The sequence below is a fragment of the Lissotriton vulgaris genome, chromosome 1_1 (genome assembly GCF_964263255.1).
Source record: "Lissotriton vulgaris chromosome 1_1, aLisVul1.2, whole genome shotgun sequence".
Classification (NCBI taxonomy): domain Eukaryota; kingdom Metazoa; phylum Chordata; class Amphibia; order Caudata; family Salamandridae; genus Lissotriton; species Lissotriton vulgaris.
Genome location: NC_141685.1, coordinates 593977796 through 594004236, shown reverse-complemented (window position 1 = coordinate 594004236; position 26441 = coordinate 593977796). Strand labels below are relative to the sequence as shown.

General features: G+C 43.6%; 1 protein-coding gene across 1 annotated transcript in view; it reads left to right on the top strand.

Moving 5' to 3' along the window:
- The window catches only part of MCOLN2 (mucolipin TRP cation channel 2), a 416948-nt gene that overhangs the window by 215953 nt on the left and 174554 nt on the right, over positions 1 to 26441 (top strand). The window contains exon 8 of the mRNA XM_086954049.1: positions 20165 to 20277. Within this exon, the coding sequence (XP_086810175.1) occupies positions 20165 to 20277 (113 nt within the window). The remainder of the gene's footprint in view (positions 1 to 20164; positions 20278 to 26441) is intronic.

Below are 26441 nucleotides of genomic sequence, written 5' to 3'. Positions count from 1 at the left end.
CAGTAAACTTAGCTTGTGCCACATTAGCAGTCGTAGAAGGACCTTTTTCATGCAGGATTCCAGAGCATAGTGGTCACACTGTCCCTAACTAATAAAACTACATCTGACCTGAAAAACAATCTACCACACAGCACTTGTGAACAGGAAAGCCCTCGCACCTCCTCCACCACAATAACGGTGGTTGGAACTGTTTCATGGCCAATGTCTGATCATTGCCCAAACATGCAGTTATTATCTGGAACCTGCTCTCCTCTACTCTCCCTCATATTAGGTTTCTGACTGAAACCTGGACTAAGTCTTACTCCAAACTCGACATTGCTGTTGCACTTCCAGAGGTCTATCACATTCAAAAACTAGATAGACCCCATAGGACGGGAGGGGGACTATCTATTATCTATAAAGACCCTATTAAAATTGATATCATTGACCAACTATGCAGCAACACATTGGAGATTTTAGTCTTCAGAGTTGACTTGCATCCGTAAGTTAGCTGGAAAGGTGCCCTTTTATACCGACCTCCGGGACCACTCACCAATTTTACCCCAACTCATGGAGTTAATTTCTCCTCATGTTATTTCGACAAGAACATTCTTATTTCTTGGAGATTTCAATGTGCACAGTGAAAATCTGACTAATATAGAACTTCTTCACTATTGACAGACCTGTCCACACTCAAATTAACTACTATAAATATTGAACCCACTTACCTGGAAGGGCACATGTTGGATCTAATTCTAACCAACTCCCCCAATATAATTTGTGGAGCATCCTTTCCTCTGACATGGTCAGATCATTCATTGATCGAATTTCGAATTAATTGCGCTAAAGAAAACATAGCCCCCAATATATACCCTACCAGGAGGTACAGACAGTGTCTTGAAACTTAGTGGATATGAGTTTGTGCCACTTTCATACCACCTCAGAACTCTGACAGTACAGAAGTGCGTTTAACCTACGGCACGGCCAGTATGAAATCCACTATCGACCACCTAGCTCTGCTGAAAAAGCACCCAACGTTAACCAAGCACCTCCAGATACCATGGTATTCTCCCAATCTTTGGACCGAAAAAAGTAACTGCAAAAAACTCAAACGACACTGGCACAGTTCCCATAACTTGCAAGATAAAGAAAGATTCAAGTATGCACTGGCACAATACCACAAAAACCTAAAAACCACTCTGAAAATGCACATTGCACTGCAACTTGAACTAGCAGAGAACTCCCCACGAACACTACATCAGGTTTTAAAGTTGTTCACCAACCCTAGGGCGAGCAACACAGAAGAGGCCCCTTCCCAAATCCTGTGTGACATTGCAAATCATCTAACCCAGAAAGTAGAAATAATCTACAATAAGATTACTTTGGCTAACAGCTCCCAGACAGGCACCAAAATAGACCCTTCCCCAATCACTCCGGATGCATTCACACTGGAGAACTTCCTGTCTCTCTTACCAAAGGAGGTCGAATCTCTACCAAACTTAGTTAAATCAGGGTCTCCACTTGACCTTATCCCTTCTAAGACCACCAATCTGCTATCTAAGACACTTGCTGCTCCCATTTGTTCCCTTCTTAATAGTTCCATGAAGGAAGGCAGTCTTCCTCTTGAGTGGAAAGCAACCCAGATCATTCCTATCAGAAAAAACCCTAAAGCGCTCCTGGAAGATCTTTCTAACTACCACCTTGCTCCCTCTACATAGCAAACTTCTGGAGAAGCATATCAACAAGCTCTTGTCTGAGTTTGTCGAATCGTCTTGATCGTTCACAATCGGGATTTTGACCCAGACATAGTACTGAGTCCGCGTTGGTGGCAGTTACTGATAACATCCGAATGCTAGCGGACAATGGCCAGACAGTACTCTTGGTGCTGCTTGACCTGTCTGCAGCATTCGATACCTTCTCCCACCAGATCCTACTCAGGAGACTTGGGGACGTAGGCATCCTAGAGAATGCCTTAAAATGGATGGCCAATTTCCTGACAGATAGAACCCAGACCATAAATCTGGGCCCCCTTCGCTCACAGACCACAAGAGTCACTAAGGGGGTACCTCGGGGTTCCTGTTTGAGCCCTACGTTATTTAACATGTATGTTATCCCCTTGGCTGGCCTACTGAGGAAATTAGGCTTTATTCCAATCTTCCATGCCGATGACACACAACTTCTTCTCTCCTTTGCTAAATCGAACCCCAACATTCAGACCACCTTTTCGGAGGGTATGAAAGTCATCGCGCTTTGGATGAGAGAAAACTTCCTGTAGCTTAACGCAGAAAAATCTGAAATAATGCTGTTCAGAGAAGCTGCAGTGATATGGTCCCCCATTTGGTGGCCAGAGGAACTAGGATCTGCCCTATCCCCTAAACTGGTGGTGAAGAACCTAGGCGTGTGGATAGACCATAAACTAACTCTGGAGGAGCACTCTACCGCCAGGGCATGCTGTCAGAAAAGCGTGGCCTCCTTCGAAGGGTCTTTCCCCTCCTGCCACTCTCCACATAGAAATCTTGATCCAGGCCTTGATCATAAGCCACCAGGACTATTGCCATGCTTTGCTGATTTTAGCCAAGGGAACCTCCCTAAACAAATTGCAAGTAGTCCAGAACATGTTGGCCCGCTTGGCGACCAATGCCCCTCCCAGAACTGCCTCACTCCTATTACTCCAAAAGTGACACTGGCTTTCTGTACGAAAGAAAATTTAATTCAAGATCTGTTGTATGGTTTACAAATCCCTGAACAACATGGGCCCCAGTTATCTGACAGATACGTTGGTCAGATATATACCATATAGGCCCCTTTGGTCCGGTTCCAAAGCTCTCCTCCTTATCCTGCGCTTCAAACTAGCCCGCATGGGTGGTAAAGCTTTCTCCCACCTTGTCCCACTTTATTGGAACCAACATCTTATCCACTTGTGTCAATGTACACATTTCCTGGTTTTCAGAAAGCTGCTGAAAACAACCCTGTTCTGATTCATCTTCCCTTTGGCTGGCACTGGCAGTCACAGCGCGAAGATATCCCGGTTGAGGTGATTTGGGTGCTTTACAAATTAAATAAATGAATTAACTGTGCAGCAGATGAGAAGCTGGCATTTGAGTAAAGCAGATAATCTACTGGCATTTGAGTAAAGCAGATAATCTACAGCCAACTTTGTGACTACATGGTTTGATACTGTAAGTTCAAAAACTCGCTCTAAGACGTTTAAAACAATGTTTTTATTCCTTAATAATTTATCTGCTGAGTCCAGAAATGTTACAAGCCTGGCAATCGCCCACGGCTGAGCGTTGTTCAGGAGATAATTAACAGCCGCCAGAATTATCTGTGTCCCTTCTTTGATCAGTAGATACAGGGGGAAGTCTTCTGCGTTCCTCGAGGAGAGCAGAGCAAGTGTGTTGAAGATTCCTGGAGCAGGCACATAAGAGGCATGTATTTGTATCAGGTTGATATGCCCATTGGAGTGGGAAATCTAATGGTAAATAACAGCCCATCCAGAGATGGCAAAATTTCACTATATAATAGGAAGAAAGCTGTTCTGAGACTCATTTTTGAAGGCCTATTCTGGCTTAGCTGGTAAGAACTAAGGCAGTATGCTCTCTTTTGATAAAGGCCCGATGGTCTAATGCAAAGGATAGGATTCAATTTTAACCTTTCTATTCAGGGCTGCTTTGAACTGTGGATGCAGTAGTTTTAATTCTAAATAGTGTTATAATTTTTATAAAAATGTTTGCGGCCTTTTATAGGAGTAATTTTATTTCTCCAGTTGCGAAACAAACGTATACAGGTATATTTGCAGGGATTTAGTTCTGCACAGCAAGATAGCAGAGTAATTGGACTGAGAAATCATACTAGGGCAGGTAAAGTTGTCAGTGCTCATTGCTGTTGCATGCGATAACCATCTAGGTTGCTGTTTCTTCTTCTTCTTCTGTTTGCCGTACACCGGTACCACCATAAGTATCCAGTGGGATTATGGAAGGGTTCCTTTATTGGAAGGGGGGGTTGCAAAAAGCTTCACTGTGTATCTACGAAGAGCAGTTAATGGGCTGGGGCCGGTGATTGATATCTGTAGAGGTTTTAGCCTTATATCTGCTTTAGTGCTTAGTTTCAGCTGGTGGTTTCCGGTGCTCGGCACTTGATTTTCAACACCGGCATTTATGGCAGTCTGCTGCATGGTTGCACTATTTTTCTAGTTTAGGGTCATGCACAAAAACAGTTGTTTATTAATGCAATATATGTTAAATGACTAATACCTGTAGCCAAAGTCTAGGCCTAGAATTGTCTGAATGTTCACATTTGTAAAAGTGTGATGGTTAGTAGCTTGTACTGTCATTGGTAGCAATGGGAAGGGCAATGGGTGGTACAAGCTGCAGTAGCCTCCTGCCGAGGGCCCAGGTGGGGGTGCCGATAGTGATGCTAGTGCTTGCCAAGTGATGTGTGGGTAGGTTGCTGCAGGCGCAGTGCTAGTGGGTGCAGGTGAAGGCTCCTACCGTAGTGTGTGGTGGTGCAGCAGTAGAAGTGGAGGCAACCCGGGTTGAGCTTACAACGCAGCACAGCAGAGTATCGCTGGGGTCGATTGGAGCAGGGGTTGTGATGCTGGGTACAGTCCAGGTTCTGGCAGGCATAGGCTGGTTTACTTTGACAAGCCTTTGGTCATTAAGTAGGTCTTGTGAGGGGGAGTGGAGCATGGGGATGATGGCCAGGTCTGCACCAGCATGGGAAGAAGAGGCAGGAGGGAGATGTGGCAGGAAAAGCTGGTGAGGAGTGGGGGCGGCTGATGAAAAGCAAAGGAGGGGGTGGGGTGCTGAGGAATGTTCAACAGAAGAGCAGAAGGCATGAAAAAGGTTTAAAATAGAGCAAAAGGCAAATGGGTGAAACACAGGCGTTAGACGGGCACAAAACAGGTTAGAGCACAGAGCTGGCAGAAGGGCTCAAAATATGTCAAAAAGGAGCTCAGCAGAATTGTAAAAAGCATGTGAAAGAGTAAAGAGATGACACAAAACTGGTGAGAGAAAAGAAGAGCTGGTACAAAACGGGTGAAAGAAAGAGCTGGCACAGAATGGGTGAAAGAGCTATCAAAGGCAAACACACGTGAAAGAGGGAATTTTTGGCACTGAATGGGTGAGAGCTGGCAGAAAGGCAAAACACTGGTGAAAGACAAAAGAGCTGGCACAAAACTGGTAAATGAGAAAAGCGGTCCTGAAGGAGTGAAATGGAGGTGGGGGGAATGGTAGAAAAACAACAACCGTGAGAGAGTGGTGAGAGGTGTGTGAGCGAGGGAGTTAGAGTGCAGAAGGAACGAGAAGAGAGCCAGGCCCATAAGGGCCTTGACTAGTCAGAAGACTGGTTAAGTGGGGGCTGCACCTAGGCACCTGAGAAAGTGTGCTTTTTGTATTACGTGCAACAAAACTATTTACTTTACTTTTTATCTGAGGAGATAATAGATGGGGTGGCAGCTCTCTGGGCCAGATTATTGAGTTTTCTTGGTTGAAGTTTGGTTTGGTAAGATATCTTGTGTGTTTAAGAGAATTAGTGAAAATCATTGGTAAGGGCACAAGCAAGATGGTGGCTTCCTGAGGTCGTTGTAGCAGGCTTGCCAAACTAGCACTGTGAAAATGTACCCGACAGGCGGGGAAGACTTTTAAAAGAAATATATGGCACACACCAGCCCAGTGCTCTTCGGCTTCGGGACCTGCGGCACTATCACCAAAATGCGACCAGAATTTGTTGGCTGTCCAGGGGACATGCTGCGGCAGGAGTGCCGTGCGGTATTGAAACTGGTGGAGCAGATCCTTGCGTCTATCGGCTCCCGGGGCTGCTCGGAGAAAGTGACCGCATGGATGGGTCCTAAAGCCGCCAATTCAGCAAAGGGGAAGTCTGGTGTACCCCCAATGGTGGATCCAGCTGGTACCAATGGGAAACAAGGCGGTAAATGGACGCAGCTAGCAACGACGCCCGCACTGGTGAAGTAGAAGGAACTGGCTACAGGAAAAAAAGGTAGCGGCGGGATCGCATCAGGATGCTGTATACCGGGGGGTTCAGTGCTGGAAATGCTGTGCACCCCTAGTGGAAAGCAGACTGCAACTACAGTCCCAGCTACAGGTACAGCAGAGGTCGAGGTGGCAGCTCTCTCTCACGGATCTGAACGAGGGAATGGCTCAGTGACGGCTGGAGTAACCGGTCTCCATATACACCCAGCAAGAGAACCACTCTCAGGGAGCCAGAGTGTAAGTACTGAGTAAAAAACAAAAGCGAGATGTATCCGAACTTACAAATTCAGAGGAACTGGGGCATAGTATGCCATCTATAAGCCAAGATGGGGAGAATGAGGGAGAACAGATATGTGGAGGGGAGCCAGGAGGGTATACAATGGGCAATAGACTCCCAATAACAGAGTCAGTCCAGCACGCGGACGCTATAGAACAGTTCCACTCTCAACCTCAGGAGCAAGATATACCGCATATAAATATTGAGGCTGAGATAGATCCAAATGACAGTTTTTTTTCTTTATCTGATGGTCCTGAATGGTTGGTTGATGGCTCAGTATCCTCAATTGTGTCTAGTGCAAATGATAGTGACCCAGACAAGGTTGGAGACTCTCTTCATGACAGCTCGTCGGATTGGTGGCAAGAAAACTGGGCACCATCTATAAAGGGGAGCTAGTCTGAAATGGGACTATTAATTAACTGACTCAAAGATGCGGTCAAGCCAGGGAGACATCAGGTTCAACTACTGGAAGGCTGCCTAGATAAAGTCTACAGGCCTCTCCACCCAGGCGGACCATGGGGCATAATATTGCGCACTAAAAAATACTGTCGGTACAACGCTAACTATATGTATTTACACCAGATACACACAATAGGTGTGTCTATATATTTCCTTAATATTTAGGTTGAATCAGAGGAGTGACATACATGAGGCTGGCCCTCATGCTGTCCTGAAGAAAAGGTGTAGGGGACACCTTGAAACATGTCAACAGGATATTAGGGACTGTGACCACATAAGTTACTTTTCCTATATCAACCCCCCCTTTTAACATACCAACTAGAAGCAAGAATAAAATGTTGGCTTACTAGCTAGGTATTTTTAATTATCACTTATCACCACTCCACCACACACTGCACTACACATAGCTTCACAAAAAGTGCTCCGACGTATCCCTCGCAAGTCGTAGCACGCCCCAAGCAGTAGATGCTTGGGATGGCCCCAATGATGAAGCATTTCACCTAAGGCAACCTTGGGTGAGTGAGGGGACTCAAGAAATTTTTTTTCTTTTCCAAGGCGGTACATCCCAAAATCTGGACAGTCCTAATAAAACCTTCACTTTGGCTAGGTTCACATGATCCATTTTTGGATTTAAGTGTTACAGTTTGCATTTCAGGAGGCAGAACCTAGCATTAGCCTCCCTCTCCCTTCCTTTTGATAGACTCTCTCTTCATGACAGCTCGTCGGATTGGTGGCATGAAAACTGGACACCATCTGTGAGAAGTTGGCCCGATATGCAGTGTTCACTATTCTAGCGACCACTATGCATCGGTCCAAACGACCCTAATGGTGATTGGTTGTAAGTCTACCTTAGACCAGCTATCCTAGTAGCGTGGATACGAGCAGTCTTCGGGCTAAACTCTAGAGGGCGTGTTAAGCCAGCTGTTATACCATTACATACCCCTTGAAAAACAAGTGAAAGGACACCACACAAGTGTTATGAAAATAAACAGTATATTTATTAGAATCACAACAGCCCTGTACTCTTTATGAGGACAGGGTACTAAGCACAGAACAAAACTCTTAGGCAAATACTTCAAGTGCACAATCAATACAAGTGCCCGAGGGCACGGAAAGTTTAGTGGTCTCGGGCGGACCCGATACGGCAAGTCGGAAGCGAGCGACTCGGGACCCTTAAGTAAGGAGGCTATGCGGGCACCGAAATGCCGAAGTTACCTAGCTCCAAGGGCTGCGGCTGCACAAGTCTTTACAGGCGTCGGGGGTCTTCGCTGACGAGCCAGGAGCCGGAAGGAAGGAGTTGCTGGCCGGCGACCAGTGGAAATAGTTCGTAGAGATCCAAGCCTGGATCAGAGATAGACGACACCTGAAAGCAGAGGGGACCAAGTTCGTACTACTAGCCAGTAGTCAGAGGGTACCAGGAGGGTACCGGATGATCGTCACCTCGACTAGGTGAGTGGGTGACGCTAGGCTCTGCAGTCTCACGGACCAGGAGGCGTTGTCGGCGACCAGGATGGAGGTGCGAGCTGTCCCACTAAGATTGATGCTGTCGGCGTCGCTGGGCCCAGGATTGGGGCAACAAGCCTTGGCAAATTTCAGGGCCACGTGGTGGGCCTAAAATGGCGTCTTGAGTGGACCCGGAGGGTCCGGGATGCTCCTCTCGCAGAAGGGAGCCAAGGCCAGTCTGGTGCAACCAGACCAGCAGCGTTGGTTGTCGGTTGTCGTCCAAAAGAGTCACAAGCCAGCGGCTAGTGATAGGACAACGTGCTGAACAGCGAAGCAGAAGGGCCCCACGCAGATCGTGGAGATGCTGGGAGGCTGCACTTCGGTGCTGGAGCTGCTCAGGGTCGGGGCTTCTCGGACCCCAGAGCACTCACCAGAGGATTCCTTCGGTGGTCGTGCTGGTTTAAGAAAGCGTGCAGGTTTTGATGATGGCCGGTCCCTCGAGGTCTCGTCGCACCCACGGATCTCAGCTGAACTGACGATGTGGGTAGAGGTCAGAGGTGCCAGGGAAGCCGGTTCTCGTCGAGCTGGGCAGTCGGATTCCTGAGGAAGGACTTGCAGCAAACCGCAGAGTTCTTAGATGGTGCCTGCGGATGCAGGGTGACTACTCCTTAGCCACAAGGGAGAAATCTTGAGAAGAGTCTCGAATGTCCTTTCGTAGAAAGTAGTTCTTGATTCAAAGATGATCTAATTTAGAAGGGTCCCCGCTCCGGCCTTTATCCAAAGGAAAGGGGTGGGTACATGACTAGGTCCTGCCCTAGGGGTGGGACCAGGAAGGGGGCAGTTACACCCCTCTCCCCTCCCGGACTTTCCCCAGGTCAGGGCTGCGTGCCCCTGGAACTGGTTCTAACCGGCAGATGCGTAGTGAGCACCGGGGTGCCACTCCGCAGTCACCTTCCTGTAAAGCCCTGCCTACCCAGGATACACAAAACCCTGTCTGGGATGGTGCGAACACCGCCCCGGACAGGAAACCCTTTGTCCAAGCTCTCCTCGCTGGAAGGGCTCTCAGCAGCAGGAGGTCAGACTCGTGTCTGTGGTGGCAGCATCCATTTTGTGGAGCTGAGGCTTCAGTTAACTTTAACCGGGGTTCACAGTTACGTACATGTCGTGTCCCTCTAGAAGGGTGGAATGCTAACCTCGTCGCCAGTATTGGTGAGGGTTCAGCATCCCGATTCGTATGACACCTTACTCGACATGTCTTGATAACGCGATACCGAAGTTACCGATATGGTACGCGTTATCATGGAACAGCCATTGGGTCTTGGTTCCGCAAGCTGCAACCGGGCTCGGCTCGTGCCAGAGCCCAATTCACACGATTCCACGCACTCTGCCTTCAGGATTGTCAAGGCCTGCCATAGGAGTGACTGATAGGAACTCGGGTGTCCATTTTAGGGTTAGATATAGGGATACTATACCTACAGCAACGGGCGAGTACGCCACGTTGCCCCAGCTGTCGCGCAGCCAGTTGTGTCAGATTTAGATGGCCATCCAGGGGTGGCATAATACATGCTTCAGCCCCTGGTAGGCCCTGGGTACACAGATGCCCTGAGTTACAGGGTCTGACAAGGTGGCCCAGTTCCAATTGGGTAATGCACCTAAGGTACACACATCAATTTAGCGAGATAACAGCTAGGCTGTGGGTCTGATTGGCAGGCCCACAGCCCGAGAAAGTCGTAAACCAGTGAAGCAAAAGCAAAAAATCTGGGTGATCATAGGATTGCAGACCCTACTCTCCTACACCATCTATAAAGGCTAGCTAGTCTGAAATGCGACTATTAATTAACTGACTCAATAAACACCGCTCAAAGCACAATACCGCAGGGCATCCCTGGCTCGCATACACCTACACTAGAAACTGTCCTCCAAACAATCATGCAGCACCCGGAAGAGACACTGGCAGATGCCCGCAAACCTCAGAGTGCGGCAAGGAAAGTACAGGGCGCAGTAAGGAAACTGACAAAGACCTGCCACACTATAGGTGAATACCTTAAGGAGCTAGAAACCAGAGTCGGTAATGTTGAGATGGAGGTAATTGAAAAACTTACAAAGTCTAATGAACAAGAGACACGGATCACTGCTATCCAAGGGAAATTGGAGGACAGCGAAAATCGCCAGCGGCGTAATAATATGAGGGTCCTGGGAGTCCCCGAAGGGGATGAGGATCAAACATCCGGACCTATGTGTTGGATCTCTTTCGGCAAGCATTTCCAGAACTTTCAGATTGGAACTGGCAACAAGAGGTTTAACGAGTACATAGGACACCTTTTACTCTGAGAAATTCCACCAGGGAAGGGGCAAAGCCATGAGCAATCTTGTTTTTTTTTTCTGGAACTTTCTCCTGAGGCAGGCAATGTTTGAAAGAGCCAGGGCTGAGGCTAGGAGAAGTGTGGACGATGTCTCTTTTTTTGTCAGACCAGACTTCTGTCACGTCACAGTCGAGAGAAGGTGGCGACTACGCCAGCTAATAAAACCCTTACAGGAAAAGGGTGCTAATGCTTATTTGAATAATCCTGCCTCCCTGAAAGTAGTCTGGCAAGGCTCAATTAGGTTTTCTACATCAGAAATAAAAGCTAAAGAGTTTTTAACAGGGTTGAAGTCTGAGCATCCTAATGGGTTGGGATAAAAATAGAACAGCAGAAGGGGGGGGGAATACTGGGATAATTTTCTCTGTTGATATTTTGGCATCCTTATTTGGAGTTATTTGGAAGAATGATACCTTTCTCTGATCCCCCTCTTTCTTCCTCTTTTTTTCTTTATTCTTTTTCTTCTCTTGTAGCGTCTTTCCCTAAAATTGTAAAGCTGTATCTACAGCAATTCACAGTGTCTGCAAACCGCTCTCCATCTCCTAACAGACCAATGTGTGGTCTGGGTACATCTCGAAGATGGGAGAGCGGAAGGGTGGTTGGACAGGGAAGGGGGGTAGGCTCAGGGGGATGGGGAGAGTGGTGGTCTGGGGGTCTAAGGGTTTCTGGGTGGTGGGGACAAAATGGGGTAAATAAATTCAGAGAGATGACTAGTAACATTTTCAAGCTATGGAAACAAAGCAGGACTATTCATTTAGAATGAATGGGTAAGAACTATTTGCTCTGACAATATAGCGGGTTTAGGAAATAGGAACAAGCGGATTAGGACTATGGAGATGATAAAATCTATTAATTTGGATATCATCTGTCTCCAAGAGACACAAATACCATGGGATAAGAGGGGGTTAATCATGATAAAGGGGTACTCCCTAATGGTCTGTTCTACTCAAACTTCTGATATCAGAGGGGTGGCCATCTTAGCCAAGAATCAAATTGGACTAGCCAAGCAGACATTGGGTGACGCTGGAGGGAGATGGGCCCTGGTGGAATTAGATTCGGGAATAACAATAGCAACGCTGTATTGTTCAAATCAGGACAAACCTAAGATATTTGAAGATCTTGAAATGGAGTTGGCAACCTGGCCTACCCCTCTGATTATGTGTGGGGATTTTAATATTAATTTAGGGGTGGCCGATATGATGTTTAGTAGGTATCGAGGACGGAAGCCTAAAGTATATAGAGCATTGGCATCACTAATTAAAAGTCACGGGTTAATGGATGTATGGGAGTCTAAGTTTCCATCTGATCCGGGATATACATATTTTTCCCACCCCTACAGGAAATATGTACGGTTGGATTACTTCCTTAGCTCGAAGCAGATATTTGAGGAGGCTGGGATAGAAATACTACCAAAATTATTGTCTGATCATAATCCCCTGACTCCAGTGGTACGAACGCAGCAAATACAAAAGCTGCAAAGTCAATGGACATTTGATCAGATATTTTTGGAGGATCGGAAATTATTAGCGGTTTTAAAAAATGGATTATAGAATTCTTCAATATGAATAGATATAGCGCTCCATGTTATATGGTTTGGGACGCATTCAGGCGGGATTAAGGGGGGAGATGGTAAGTTTGTTCTCTAATAAAAAACTGTAAGAAAAGATGAAGAGTAAGCAACTGTGTGCTAAGCTCCGTATTTAGAGAGAGAGAGCATCTGGTTAAGATAGTGTGGGGGATGCATATGCCGTTACTCAGTTAGACATTGCTGGGACTAAAGCAGAGATAGGGTCATACTATTCTCAAAAGGCGGCTGCAGGGCGGAGAGGTAGGAGTATGGGAAAACAGTTGGGAGACTACCCGCTCTAAAGAGTCCCTCAGGGAAGTCTATTGTTGAGGATAAGGGAGGAGTGTAGAAGGCATGGGGGATGCGAGAGAGAGGTTGGAGTCTGAATTTGCATTGGAAGAGGTACAAACGGAGATAAAACAGTTGGCTTCTGGGTAAGGCAGCAGGCCCTGATAAGTTTCCATCGGAATTGTATTAAATCTTTCAAGAAGAGCTAGGCCCCCTGCTTTGGGACCTGTTTTTCAGGGTACAGTATTCAGGAAATCCACCAGACTGCTGGAAGGGCACTAACATTGTTATTTTCTCAAAGAACGATAAACCACCGGACAGGCCTACTTCATATAGGCCTATCTCTCTAATCAACGCGGATGCAAAAATCTATTGAAAAATTCTGGCAAATCATCTTCAGGGGGTCATAGCCAGTCTTGTATCTCCTTGGCAACACAGCTTTGTACCCGGTAGAGATACAACAGATCATGTAAGATGAGCCACTGCCTTATTTGATGTTGCCAGGGAAACTAATGGGAATCTGGCTATGATCCTCCTGGTTGCAGAAAAGGCATTTGACCGGGTGGCATGGGAGTACTTATGGGGAGTCTTGGCAGCTAAGGGATTTGACCCACAGGTCATCACTGCAACCAAAGCAATGTATAGGGCACCATACGCAAAGCTCCAGCTGATGGGTACAGGGAACAAGGATGGGATACCCCAGCTCCCTGATCTTGTTTGCCCTGTACATCGATCCGTTTATACACAGAACATCGAAAATCAGGCTATTATACCAGCGGTAACTCAAGGGTTTCACACTAAAGTACTAGCCCACGCAGACGACATTACGATACTAACACCTAATCCAGAGGTAGCAATCAAGGAAATAGAAGCCATGGCTATCACATTTGGAAAGGACTCTGGGTATTTATTTAATAAATCGAAGTAACATGTTGTGAAAATATAGTCTTTCAGGATAGTCGGTGAGTACCTACGGCTACCTATCTCGGTGTTAGAGTTAGGCTGGATACAGATCGGATTACACAAATCAACTTTGACCCAATGATTATAAGTGGTTAGTGGTTATTATTAGTGGTGTGGAGAGCACGGGACTCACGTCTGAGCATACCCGTCCCAGTCGGATGACAAATGCAGGGTATGCTCAGACGTGAGTCCCTTGCTCACTTTGCCACTGGATTCAAGCAAGCCTGACTGAAGACTGCTGTAATGCCAGAAACCGGTCCTAGGAAGCTTGTTTTCTGTCCAGGGAAGGCATGGTTTGGCAGTTCGGGCTGGACTGTTCCCATGAGGCACAGGGTCAGACTGATTTGCATATGCCCATATCTGAACTGGGGTGGCAGAGTGGGTTAAAGAACGGTGATGGATTAAACCCAGATCTGTTGACTGGGTGTGAGTGTTTGATTGGTTCAGATGCTCCGTCCATCACCACACCCTTTTGTACCGCTTTGTCCGCCATAAGTTGGCAAAGTATGCTCAGATGTGAGTCCCTTGCTCACTTTGCCACTGGATTCAAGCAAGCTTGGGTGAAGACGGCTGTAATGCCAGAAGCCGGTCCTAGGAAGCTTGTTTCCGGTCGTGGGAAGGCATGGCTTGACAGTTCGGGCTGGACTGTTCCCATGAGGCACAGGGTCCGACTGATTTGCATATGGCCATGTCTGAATTGGGGTGGCAGAGTGGGCTAAAGAACGGTGATGGATGAAACCCAGATGTGTTGACTGGGTGTGAGTGTTTGATTGGTTCAGATGCTCCTTCCATCACCACCCCCTTTTGTACCGCTTTGTGGATAATAATATAGCACTCCCGGATGGGTGGACAGTTCAATATTATAAGCAAAATAGGCATCATAAAAATACAATAAAACACATACTGGACGTATCCACTAAAGATGGATGTAAAACCTACTTCAATGCTGGTCATGTTTGTTTTCAATAAAGTCATTAGAGTTCTATTTTAAGTGCATTTTACCCCCAAATAAATAATATAGTGCATTTATATACTTGTTTAGATCATACTTCAAGAACGCATTTGGTTATCATGCTGTTTGTTTCTTTTACTGTGGCAAGACTTCTTTTCAAGATGGTTTCTGCTTATATTAAATAGTAATGGGTGCTGAAACCAATGCCCCTCTTCCACTGAACGAAACATGTCCTAGGATGGGAAAGTATGCAACAAACAGCCAATTACATTGAGAGAGGTGCACTACTATGAATCCCACTGTATGTTTGTTTTTAGATGAGTGGTGGCATAATCTTTAGCAGAGAGCTGTGCTGGCAAGCCACATTCAAATAGCCTATATTTCCATTAGCATACTAGCCCTTCACCTTGGAAAAAGTGGTTAAAATAAGGGAAAAATAGAAGATTGCAGAAAATTTTGGGCATTACTCAAGAAAATCAAAATTTCTTACTCGTGATAAAGTAGTTGCTGTGCACACAAGCTGATAGAATAAGTATAGTAAGTATATTTTATCATGAAAATTGTCACCAGTAAAGATATATTATGTCATCGGTGCTTAGAACCCTAAAACCGACTCATGAGAATTTTTTCCCATATTACTCAATCAAAAACATATTGTGGAAAAGGGCTCCCATGATATACCGAAATGATAACCATTTTTTAAATGCCATGTTATTTACAGGCTAAAACAAACTTAAGTTAATCCACACACTTTAACCAATCATGGATTCACCAGACCAAGCAAGGTATTGACCCATAGTTTGAGATCCCTTCCTGGCAAATATTCTAAAGGATGTGGTTTCTGCTTCATATCAATCAGTCAAGAGGTGTTTAGCTTGGGGAAGGGGTCGGGGGTGTTGTTGACAATCTGGTTTTAGACCAGGCGGGTGCATGTAACTTTTCAAATTGAATGTTGGGTCACAATTTCTGTTGGCATGCAATAAAGGTTCACAGGTCCTTTTGGTAAAACAAGACATATGGTCACATTCAGTTTCAGTGCTCCGTCCATCATCTCCTTGTGTTTGCTTTGTTTGCCCTAAGTATGCAGGGTCCCTTGATACTTGTCTCCAGTTCAGGGAAGACCTGGCTTGGCTGTGCGGGCTGGACTGTTCCCATGAGGATCAGGGTCAAGATTGAGTCGCATATATCTGGGTCTGAACTGAGGTGGCAAAGTGAGCTAAAGAATGATGATGGATTAAACTCAAATCTGTGACTGGGGGGTGGGGGGGGGGGGGAGTGTCTGAAAAGTTTTAGCGCTCCGTCCATCATTTCCATGTGTTTGCACATTCAGTACCAAGACATCCTATAACAAAAAATGATAAAGGTTGCTGGAGTAAATGAGATATCCTTTAATCGTTTTTTTGTCTAATCTGCAACTGTACATGACCTCAAAATATCCGGAGTCCAGAGTTCCTTGATAACCACCACATGCAGAGTACCACAGAGCTCCCTTCTCCTGACAACTTTATTGACGCTTTATTCTATACATGCAGCCCGACGGTACAGACTGTAAAATGGGGTGGTAGAAGCTTCTTTTACCTCACCTTTAATCTATGGAACATGTTACCACTCAACCTGAGAACCCAAACTAATGCGCAGACTTTTAGAAAATCTCTCAAAACCTGGATGTTCTTACCCAGGTCTTAAGCCAGCACTCGCATTTTATATGACCACATTGGCAATTTCTAGTGCTAAGATGGCAATGGCATTCACGCGCTTTATAAAACCCCATAATTCATTCATTCATTTCATGAGTTGTTGGCTGACAAATCATATTGGTACTGATAAGACTCGCACTGTTTCTTCTCTTCAATATACTTTAAGTAGACTGAAACTAATGAGGCCATTCTTGCATATCAAGGAGTGCCTAAATGAGAAATTATTTTATTGAAAGGGTAGTAAAACAGAGCTGGTGATGACTAACTCAGATATTGTCATATCAAGTTTGTTTCTATAATGCCAAAGTGCCCCCTGGTGTGTATAAATGCAAAAGGTTTAAGAACAGTCAATGGCTTGTGGAAAAACAGAAGGTGAGATTTAAGCATCAAATCGACCTGGCACAACTTGTGAGGACCAGTCTAGAAGGCTATCATGGATAAGGGCTAACCAGTTGTCTGTTCAAGGAATGGGTTTTAGTGATCTTCTGAATTTGAGAAAGTCGGAGTCTACTGTTGGAGACAATGGGAGGGAATTTGTGTGTAAATTTCATCTGTTGAAAATGTTATCTTTTGTTTTTCTGTCTTTAAGAAATATAACGTTTGCTGAGATTTAATGTTCAAATTAAAAAGGGTCCTTACTATCTGAAACATGTTGAGGCTGTGCTGCACCTAAGTCATTGGTGGGGGACAGAGGGCCACAGAAAGAAATTGTTGACTATGTCTTCTGGATCATGGTCAATGTCAGATAAATGGGCTGCAAATTTGTAGAACCTACTTTGCAATATCTTCAAAGTTGCCTCTTTTGTTTGGTGGCAGAATCTCACTGGTTGATTAGTGAGTGTCTGCATCTTGGTTTATTGCTCTTGGGAGACTCTTGTCACTGCTCAGCATTGTGATCTAAGGTCCTACATTCGGGCACACAGTGGGGGTCAAGGAAGCATAGGAAACCTCTACACATCTCAGCTTACAGAGAGCGGGAGAGGCCATTGAGGACGTTAACATCCCATCGGACACCGGTGTCTGTTCCTGAACACAGTAGCTTTTGTCTCAGCTCCTCAACCTCCCCTGGGGAACCTTGCTGTTTTACAAGGTTTTTTCCCCATTTATGGTCCAATTTGAATAAGTGTATCCATTATTAAATCTCATCCTTGTCGTCTGTCGACCTCCAGCATTATGTATTTTTTTTTTATCCAAACCCCCTGTGTCCTCAGTAAGTTTGGTATGTAACCACTTTGTTCCATGTAAACTTAAGGAAACAAAATCTACTTGTGAGAAATTGGGTTGTGGGTTGAGGCGGGTGTGAGCCCTTCTCAAGCAACAGCCATAATTCCTCTCAGAGTGGACCATGAAAAGTCACTAAATTAAACTGTGCTTAACCCTCTGGTAGCTTGGCACAAAAGCACTCGGGCTTTACTGGTAGGCAGTGCATAAAGTATTTATGCAGCACACCAACATCAACAAAGTGAAACACAACACCAGAAAAATCCCTGCCCAATTTGTAAAACTACAGTGCATTTCAATAAATTATTTGGCACTAAAATGACAAATCTAATCAGTAGAACCGGAGTTATGAATTTGACATTCAAAGTTAAATCTAGTGTCTAAAAGATCAAGGCACCAACCTCAGACATCTAGTCATGTAATACTGCGCAAAGTCGAAAGTTATGAATGACTGTTACCGCGTTGGAACGCGCTTTGGATACAGAAAGTGGTTTGGACCTGGTCTCTGCTGAACTTCAGACTTAAAAGAAATTTCATAGAAAAATCTCTGAATAGGTAAAGTTTAGCGGGCAAGGCAGCTGGCGGTGTCTGAGGAGGAGAAGGTGTAGTCTGAGAGCCAATGGCCAAAGACACTGTGAAGAATCCTTAGTTCGACCTTGTTCTCTTTTTTTAAGTCGATCGCCAGTGGGAGGAAGCTGCAGGCTATAGCGGACAAGAGTTCTACAAGGCCTGCTACCCCTTCTGCAAGGAGCGGCTGAACAGGATTTGCTCCTGTGGAGAAGGCCGACTGGCAGTGCACCTTTTGTGGATTGACTAGCGGGATGGTCATGGGCTCCTCTATTCTCCGAGCCCTTTTCGGTTGAACATGTTTTAAGTCCTAAGTTTTGGATTTGGGCTGTCTGGCCACCTTTAACACCTTAACCGCGGCGGGAATTCTGCCGCGGTGCGGGTGTTCTGAAGGGTGGGTGGAGCTGGGACATCCGTTGGACATTCGCAGCACCAGGCAGGTAGTGCTCCGGCCGACGGGAGCACGAAACGGGTTAACACCACTTCCAAGGGTCTGGGACTTGAAAAGCACCACTTTAAAGATCAAGACTCACTCAGAGAGGGCCCATGTTCGGGTTCAAGATGGTCGGAGACTTTTCTGTCCCTGAGGCTCTGATCAGGAGGCCAGACTCTTATGGAAGTCCTAGGTTCAAAGAGAAGAGCAGACTTCTGTTGCAGAGCATTTGTTCTGGGTGCAGCAAATCATGCCTTCTGAAGTACACAGCAGCAGGCAGTCCTCTGATGGTCCTTCCACAGGTGCAGGAGTGAACTGAAGAGTAGGTCCGACTGTCCTATTTTTATGCATGGGACATGTCTAGAAGTTCCTGTTTTAAGTGCTTGGAATTTCCTGCCTGTCTCCAACCATTTATTGAAGTTTGGTTTGTTAGATTGGCGGTATTCATAGAGAACAAACCTAGCCCCAAATGGCTATGGAACTCCGTGCAAAGGGATATGTAGCTAATGTAAAGATATAGTTACAGTTAGGGGTGTGTGGAATTTGCTTTTCCATAATTACTTAAAATTAAACCAAAAGTATGTAAAATTATGTGTAATTACACAAAATGTATATCCTTTATTTTGCGCTATGATGTAGCACGAAATGTATACTTGTGTCGGTGTTTGACATGAGGATGCAGTTAAACAGCACCGTTAGCAGCCACTCATGTTCTAGCTTTTGCATGTGTTTGCACTAGAATTTTTCCATGAATTGTACCATTCATGGTAAATTCCCGAAAGTACGCCAAAATAATTTTTATTCTGCGCAGGCCTAGTTACCGTATGAACTAAGAACCAAGAGTATAAAATAGATTAGAAAACAGTATCCCAGTGGGGTGGAGTGATAAAAGAGAGGGAATAGATACTATTAAGCAAGGTACAACGGTTGTGGGGTTTCCAATTTTTCTAAATTGAAGTAACAAAGTAGCAAGTCTGTTTTGCATGTGGATATCATTCCTGAGACTTCGTCCATAAGAAGTGGTATTCTTTGTGTACCCTTTTTAGATTTATACTGGCCACCAAGGTGCTTTAGTTGAGCATGTATTGACAAACTGACTTCTGAAGCCAGTTAATTGTTTTGTGGGGGCTTTTAAAGTAGATTCTTGCTAGTAGAAGTTAACCTAGTTCTTTCAAAGTCAGGAAGATGTGCTTGAATGTTCTTTGGTCAGTGATTAGACATGCCAGTGCATGCAGAACAGTTGTCAGAAATCTGTGGAACAAATTAATAGACAGTTACCTATGCCGATGTGTAATAAGTAGAGGACCAACACAATAGATCAGGTATTTGTGAAAGGATGCTGTTGGAAATGGCCCTTTTTAGGGTGCATTCCCTAGGCAATGTAATATTCGCAGATGCTAGCAGGTGGATTCTTTTTATGATAGTATTTCATTATTATAAGTTTTGAGAATTCACGAATACCATAATGCTGATAGAATTTGAAGAGTTCATTGAATTAGGTTGGAGTGTTAGAATTATCCTTTGAATTAGACTAGAGTAACAGAATTATGTGCGCGTTAACAGTAACAAAATGCTTTTTTAAAACCTGAAAAAAAATACTGGTTAGATCCTCCACATGAGGTTTGTAACACTGTTCTATTGATTTCTAATATTTCAAAGTATTATTTCCTCGTTCAATATTAGTGTAATGTGGACAATTTTAGGATAAAGATTCCTAATAGGCTTTTTTATGTGTTTATCAAGAGAATAATCCCCAGCCCCTTTTCATTTAGTATATTTTGCCAGATAATTTGCTCGTGAATAAAATGTATAGTCTTCAGGTAGGAGCATATATGCTGCTTGTGTACATTTCTCGCCATTATATTTTTGCTCCTAACCAATTGGCTTTCCATCTGTAAATGCCATTGACTGAGTAGTTTCAGTGAGTTATAACACTTTTGACCCTTGGTGTTTTTTTTTTCTTTTTAGTTCCAAAAAGCACTCAGAACAATCTAATTTTTGATGGATTTGTCATCATAACGTGTCTGACTTCCTTAATTCTTTGCACACGGTCAATTATTCTTGCTGTGAAACTGCAGAAAGTGAGTAATTTAGTTTATTTGATATGTATGTTATGCAATTCTCTTTGTGGGTTGTTTACAATTGAAGTAACACTGTGCTCATTTAATCACAGTACTTTAGCGAAGAACTTCCTAATGCAGTAAGCGTGTTCCATAAAAGAATTCCCTATTAAGTTAGAATTAAATAGAATAAGGTGGCAGTTCAGATACTAAATATAGTTATGATTAAACTGGAAAGTATTCACAGCTATAAGTCAGCAGACATCAGTAAATAGGCTAAGCAACCTCCCATATAGAGAGATACTCTCAAGAAACTCGGAGATGAGTTTCCAGCAAAATGCGAGTGAGACAAGCCCCTTCTACTTTAGGAACACGCATTAATATACACTCACAGCATTCTAGATGGTAACAAGTGTCATTTTCTCTAACCGCTACGTCCAATAGGATTTTAGTTAGCTCTTGGGAATAGGTGAACTCCTTATCTTCTCATATCTGCAAAATGGGCTACAGACACCAGTCCTTGAAATGATACCTAATCCACATTTTGCAGTTCAGACAGTTCTTCTCAGGAGTTATCTTTCCTGTTGCCACGTTTCATCCCAGTAAAAACCTCACTATCAGTTGTCTAATACAAAACAAATGCCTATTCACTAACTAACAAAAGTCTTCTGGAGCAAAATAGAAAACCTCTCATGCAAAACAGCTCAGCATGAGCAGCAGGCTTTCAATGTTACTGTGACGCTTCTATTAATATGGCATCAGAAGTTAGACTAAGTTCAATCAGCACTTTTACTTCTCTCATAGCCTTATAACATTGCCTACTAAACATTCACATTAATTATATGTGGCCTATTTAAACCTAAACCTTTGCACATTTTGATGACAAATACATTTTGTTGGCAGCTTAAATTGTGTTACTGCAAATCTAGTCCAGCTACCTGATATCTCAAGGGCCCCTTACTGAATGTAGATTAAACTAGGCTAATGATGGATTAGAACCCTCTGCCACTTGACAGTGGACTGGGAGGGGAGAATACCTGGAAGCTCAGGTATGATCTTCCTGTGAGAAATGAGGAAACCAATCTGGAACATTCTACCCCAGACTCATGTGTAATGAAATGATGGTCACAAGTGTCCTGTGAGCCCCAGTATCAAAAGCTGTTGAGATCCAGCATCATGAGAAGGCATGTGACCACACCATCAGTTGCCCTCTGGATGCCCGAAACCACCAGCAGAGTGCCTCTGTGTGATAGTAATCCCATGAGACTAATCAGTCCTGATTAGGTTCTTTTTTCCACATGATTCTGCAGTTTGAAATTTTTTTTTATGTATTTAATCAAAAAGTTGAGGTTTAGGCTTAAGTTATAAACTGAGGTTTCATCAAGAGTATTCTTCAGAAATCGAGATATTACCCCAGTTTTTAAAGTAGTTAAAAAGCATAGTCATGATTTGGGGTGAAGTTATAAAACGTGGTTTCATCAAGAGTATGTTTCTTCAGAACTCAAGATATTACTCCAGTTTTTAAAGTAGTTGAAAAGCATGAAAAGGATACATGCCTCGATAGAGCGCGCAGGGACCACCTAGCTCAGTTTTACCATATTCACCTTGGGCCCATATAACATTCACACTTTGAACTGGCAGTCCTGCCTAACCAATTTACTAATTTAATCACTCCATCAGTTTGCCCAGAGGTCCGTTTAGGACTTATACCTGTAAACCATGATTTAGCAATCCTCGTCACCTTACTATAAGTCCTGTGAATCAGAGGGAGTTGGCAGGCAGGCAAAATTTCAACACATTTACTTTTCTTATAAAAACCACACTCTATGAAAGTTTTTTTTAAACCTTTGTCTATGGTAGATTTTCTTAGTCAAATAAAAAGGGACACAATCTCGTGACCATAAATTTTACAAGCAGGAATATAAGCAGTAGGACATAAAGTTTGTAAGAAATCACAGTAACTCCTTTAGACATTGGTACCTGGGAAGGGTGAGAAAGGGAAATAGCAAATGGACATAGCACATAGATTATATTTACCTAGAATCGTGCAATGACCAATCCTGGCCACGGGCTGGGGCAAAATACGGACCAGGCTCCTGACTAATCAGGTGCCCACAGGACAAGACAGGTGCAGAACAGGACAAGTGACCTCCGCTAAGTGAAACGCCAGTGTCACGCCCCTCTCTCTAGGAAAGCCAATTAGAACCCCGATTGGGTAATCGATTCTTCTGACAGTGCTCCGCCCGCACCTCTGCTCTTGATCGCCTATTGAGTGCATTGGTTCAGTGACAGGTCAGCTATTCTGGCAAGTCAGACAATTTCTCTATCTAAGTCTACCTTAGTTATACCATTTCGAGGGCAATGTACCACCCCTAAATGTTGCAAATCTATGTGTTCCCCTTCAGTGATTGGTTAGAAAGATGGAGAGGTCATCACACCATACTAAAATGATGTAATTCAACCTGGAATCATATTGATTGAATCCCCACCCACAATTTACTTTCCCATGACTTTAGTCTGTCCAAGAATATTGGTACACATTTTTAATACATTGTATTTGTTAGCTTCCTTTCTAGAGGTCAGATGATCAGGTTCCCAGGCACATCATGGGTAAGAACGGTGTTGGCAGATATTCAATGCCAATGCTTCAGAAATTTCAGAGTCAGTGTGCGCGTGTGCAGAATCTTCCAAGATGGAAGATGTGTCAGTGGTCAGGCCCAAAGTACAAGCTAGTAGCATAATCAAAAAGAAACATTTTAGAATACAGAAATAAATGAATGCACTGTATACCACTTCTCTCCACTCTATCCCAATTACTTTATTTTAACTTGTGTGTTAATGATTAAGCAGAACAAACAAGTTTAGTACAAGCTGCAGCATAGGCAAGCTTCTCCTAGATGCTAATAATGCCGTGTAGTGCAAATATTAGTAAACAAAACATGTTGGTTAATATATTATAAGTTATTTAGAGAGGACTGAATACAAGCAAGTTTCGGAATATGTGAAACCTTGCTCCATCAATCCCCTCTTTGATGATATTTTATATCATCACAAATTAAGGAACCAGATGTCAACTTCAACACTCTCCCAATTCAATTTCTTCAATTACTTGGGGTGTTTCTATTTACCATTATTCTGATAAAAGTTCATTCTCTTATATATGTCTCCCTTTAACTCTTCTATTTGAATCTCGTCAAATTTCCGTTTTTCTTCATTTTCTCATTAATAGTGTACCTTTTTCTGTTTCTGCAGCATTTGCACCAAATCATTATCACCAATATTATTAGTGATATTCCCATTAGTGGCATCAGTACTATACCTACAATACTTCTACCTACATTAGATATCCAAGTACCAATAGAAGAGAGACCATCAGTAAGTCTCTTCCATGCACTATCAACGTCCAGTGGTTTAAGTTCTTTTTTCCAAATAAGTAATGTTCCTTACATACCTTCCAATTTCAACACTTTTATCTAGTATGTAAGTGCAACAATGTTGTGCTTTACACATTCTACAGAGTCCGCCCTCTTTTTCCAATAATATGTCAAGAGCAAGTCGATATTGTAAAATCATTGATCTGAACTCAACCAATTCGGTATTGATCAATAAAAATCCTCCAGCAGTGTCAGTCGCTAAACGATCCACTACTGTAGATAACTTAGAAATTCTTTGAGTATTCAGAACCACTCCCACTGAAGGTATCAATGCACTAAATATGTCACCTACAATTTCTGAAAAACTATCTCTTTTATAACGTGTTAGTTCATTTTCATGTTCATTGCTTCCAGTGATTCTTTTTACATGGTATACCCTTGGGGATACTATTCCAAAATAAAAACTCCCATACCAATAATCAGGTAGCTTAAAATAAGCTTTATTCCCACAAATATAATAAACTCCAGGAAATACTGGATTAGTTCCCCCTTTTAGTCCCTATCCCCCAATTATGAGGAAATTGTGTTCACATTCACTGGAACAGATGAATACATTGTTATACTCAGTTTTCTTTCTATGGAGACAGATTTTCCCCATCTTTTCAAAATCCAAAGACATAGCATCATGAGGATTGCCAGTTGCCATAAATTCCTCCCTTTTGGCCCATTTGGGTATCTGGGGTTTCGTTACAGTGGCTTTTCTATGGAAATCCTGTCTCCTTTTCTCGCCTAAGTTTAAAAATACCTTTTCTTCATCATGTATACTACATGTTAGATTGTCTTTGTGTGCGCCAGCTATATCTATTTCTTTCATTGTTAGGAAAAATTCACCAAAGAATTGGGTATCTTTAGCACTAAGGACAGGATTCATTATTCTACGGACAGGAATCTCAGGAAAAATAACATCTATGTTAGAATAATAATACTGCAACCTTCCAGTGTTCTAAAATAAACTAGTTAATATGCTACTGGAAATTCCATAAGTCAGGAGTAAAGCTACAGCTTCAGCTACAGAAGTAGGCAATTTCATACAAACATCACTAACAAAAGATCACTAATTTGCCTAGTCTCTACATAATGTACTAATAGACTAGCAAAATCATTCAGTTCAGTTTCGTTTCTATTTCTAATGTGATGTAATTCTATCTCCTCTGGTGCTTCTAAATCTACTCTATCTTGTTTGTTGTGCGCTATCTTTCCGTGTATACTAGTGTCATTTTGCTTAGCAGCCATCAAGTGCGGTATTGCTATTGTCAGTCCTAGCCATACTGTAAGTACTATCAATACACTACATATGCATATCCTACAGCATGTCTTTATACAACTTACTTTAGAGTTTCCAGTAACTCTTTTATCAGCCATTTTTGACTAAGCAGGCTTAACCCCTCTTTGAGAATTTACAGAGAATACACCTGTGATTTATCTCAAGTTAGCCTCACTTCTTCAATATCTTGATCAGCAATCAATTCTTCAACACTGATTTCTAGATTTTCGAAATCTTCAAGGATGATGTATGTCCATTCAGGGCCTTTGCACTTATTGTTTAGCTTTTTCAGGCTTGGACTTCTCCTTCTTTGATTGCTGGTGGATGGTTCAGTTTGACTTGTCATTTTGTTCACCTGTTCAGGTTCTTCATCTATTGTTACTTGGCAATATTTCAGTCTTAACAAAACCAGGCCATTTATCACCTTTTCTGAGTCTTTTAGCTGGCATTGTGCTTTCTGATTCTTCAAGTGTTCTTTTGTTTTCTTTAAGTTGTAGCACAACTTGATTTTCGTCAACTTCAGGTTTCCTTTCTAACTCACCTACCCCAGGGCTTATTGCAGTTGACTCTTCTGCCTGTACTAATCCTTGTATCCTAATATGACCTGATTCAGGATAGGACTGTGTTGGGCCTGGAGTTTTTTCTTCATCCTGAATCCTTTTGACTACCCCTGTCTGATCCTGCACAGGTCTTGCAGATTCTTGATTGTCTTCCGCCTGTACGTTTTGACTAGTACCTATCTGTCCCTCCTCAGACAATGGAACTCTGGTAGGTGTCGTTGGTCTGAGTATATTGCTCTTTCCTTATCTGGTCATCCTCATGATTACCATTGGCTTGGGTTTCTGTAATAGGAGTACGTTCTTGTCATCACTATCAGTCTGACTATATAAGTATGTTTGGCTTCTTGTTCTCACTCTGATTTCAGCTATGTCAACCACTGGGATCCATTCATCCTGACTGGTGCTCGGTTGCTTTTTGTCAACTACTTCAGGATCAACTTCTGGAGACCCTTCAGTTGCACAACCTTCAGCCTCAACTTCGTCAGGTTCTGGTATCCATTTGGTATGGCTGGCATGGCTCCAGTTTGGGATTCCTTTGCACTTTACAGCTGTGGTGGTGACCAATATCGCTTGTTCTGGTTTTCCCCACCTTGGTGCTAGGCAAGATTCTAGAGTGTGATTCTTTATCACAACCCAATCTCCAAGGTTCAAGTCATGTGCTGGAGTTGAATGTCTGGCTTCTGCGTCTTCCCCAACCCGGTGAGAGAGAGAATGCACTTGGTCAGCAGTACTCCAACACTAAATCATCAGATATAGTTAACAGCTGATGTCCTGGCACACATGCTTGCCTCATTGCCCTTTGCATGAATATCTCATGGGGACTCAAGCCTGTTTTCTTGTCTGGAATGCCTCAGAGTCCCATCAGAACAAGAGGTAACGCATCAGGCCATTCCAAATGGATAGATTCACACATCTTTCCCAATCTTG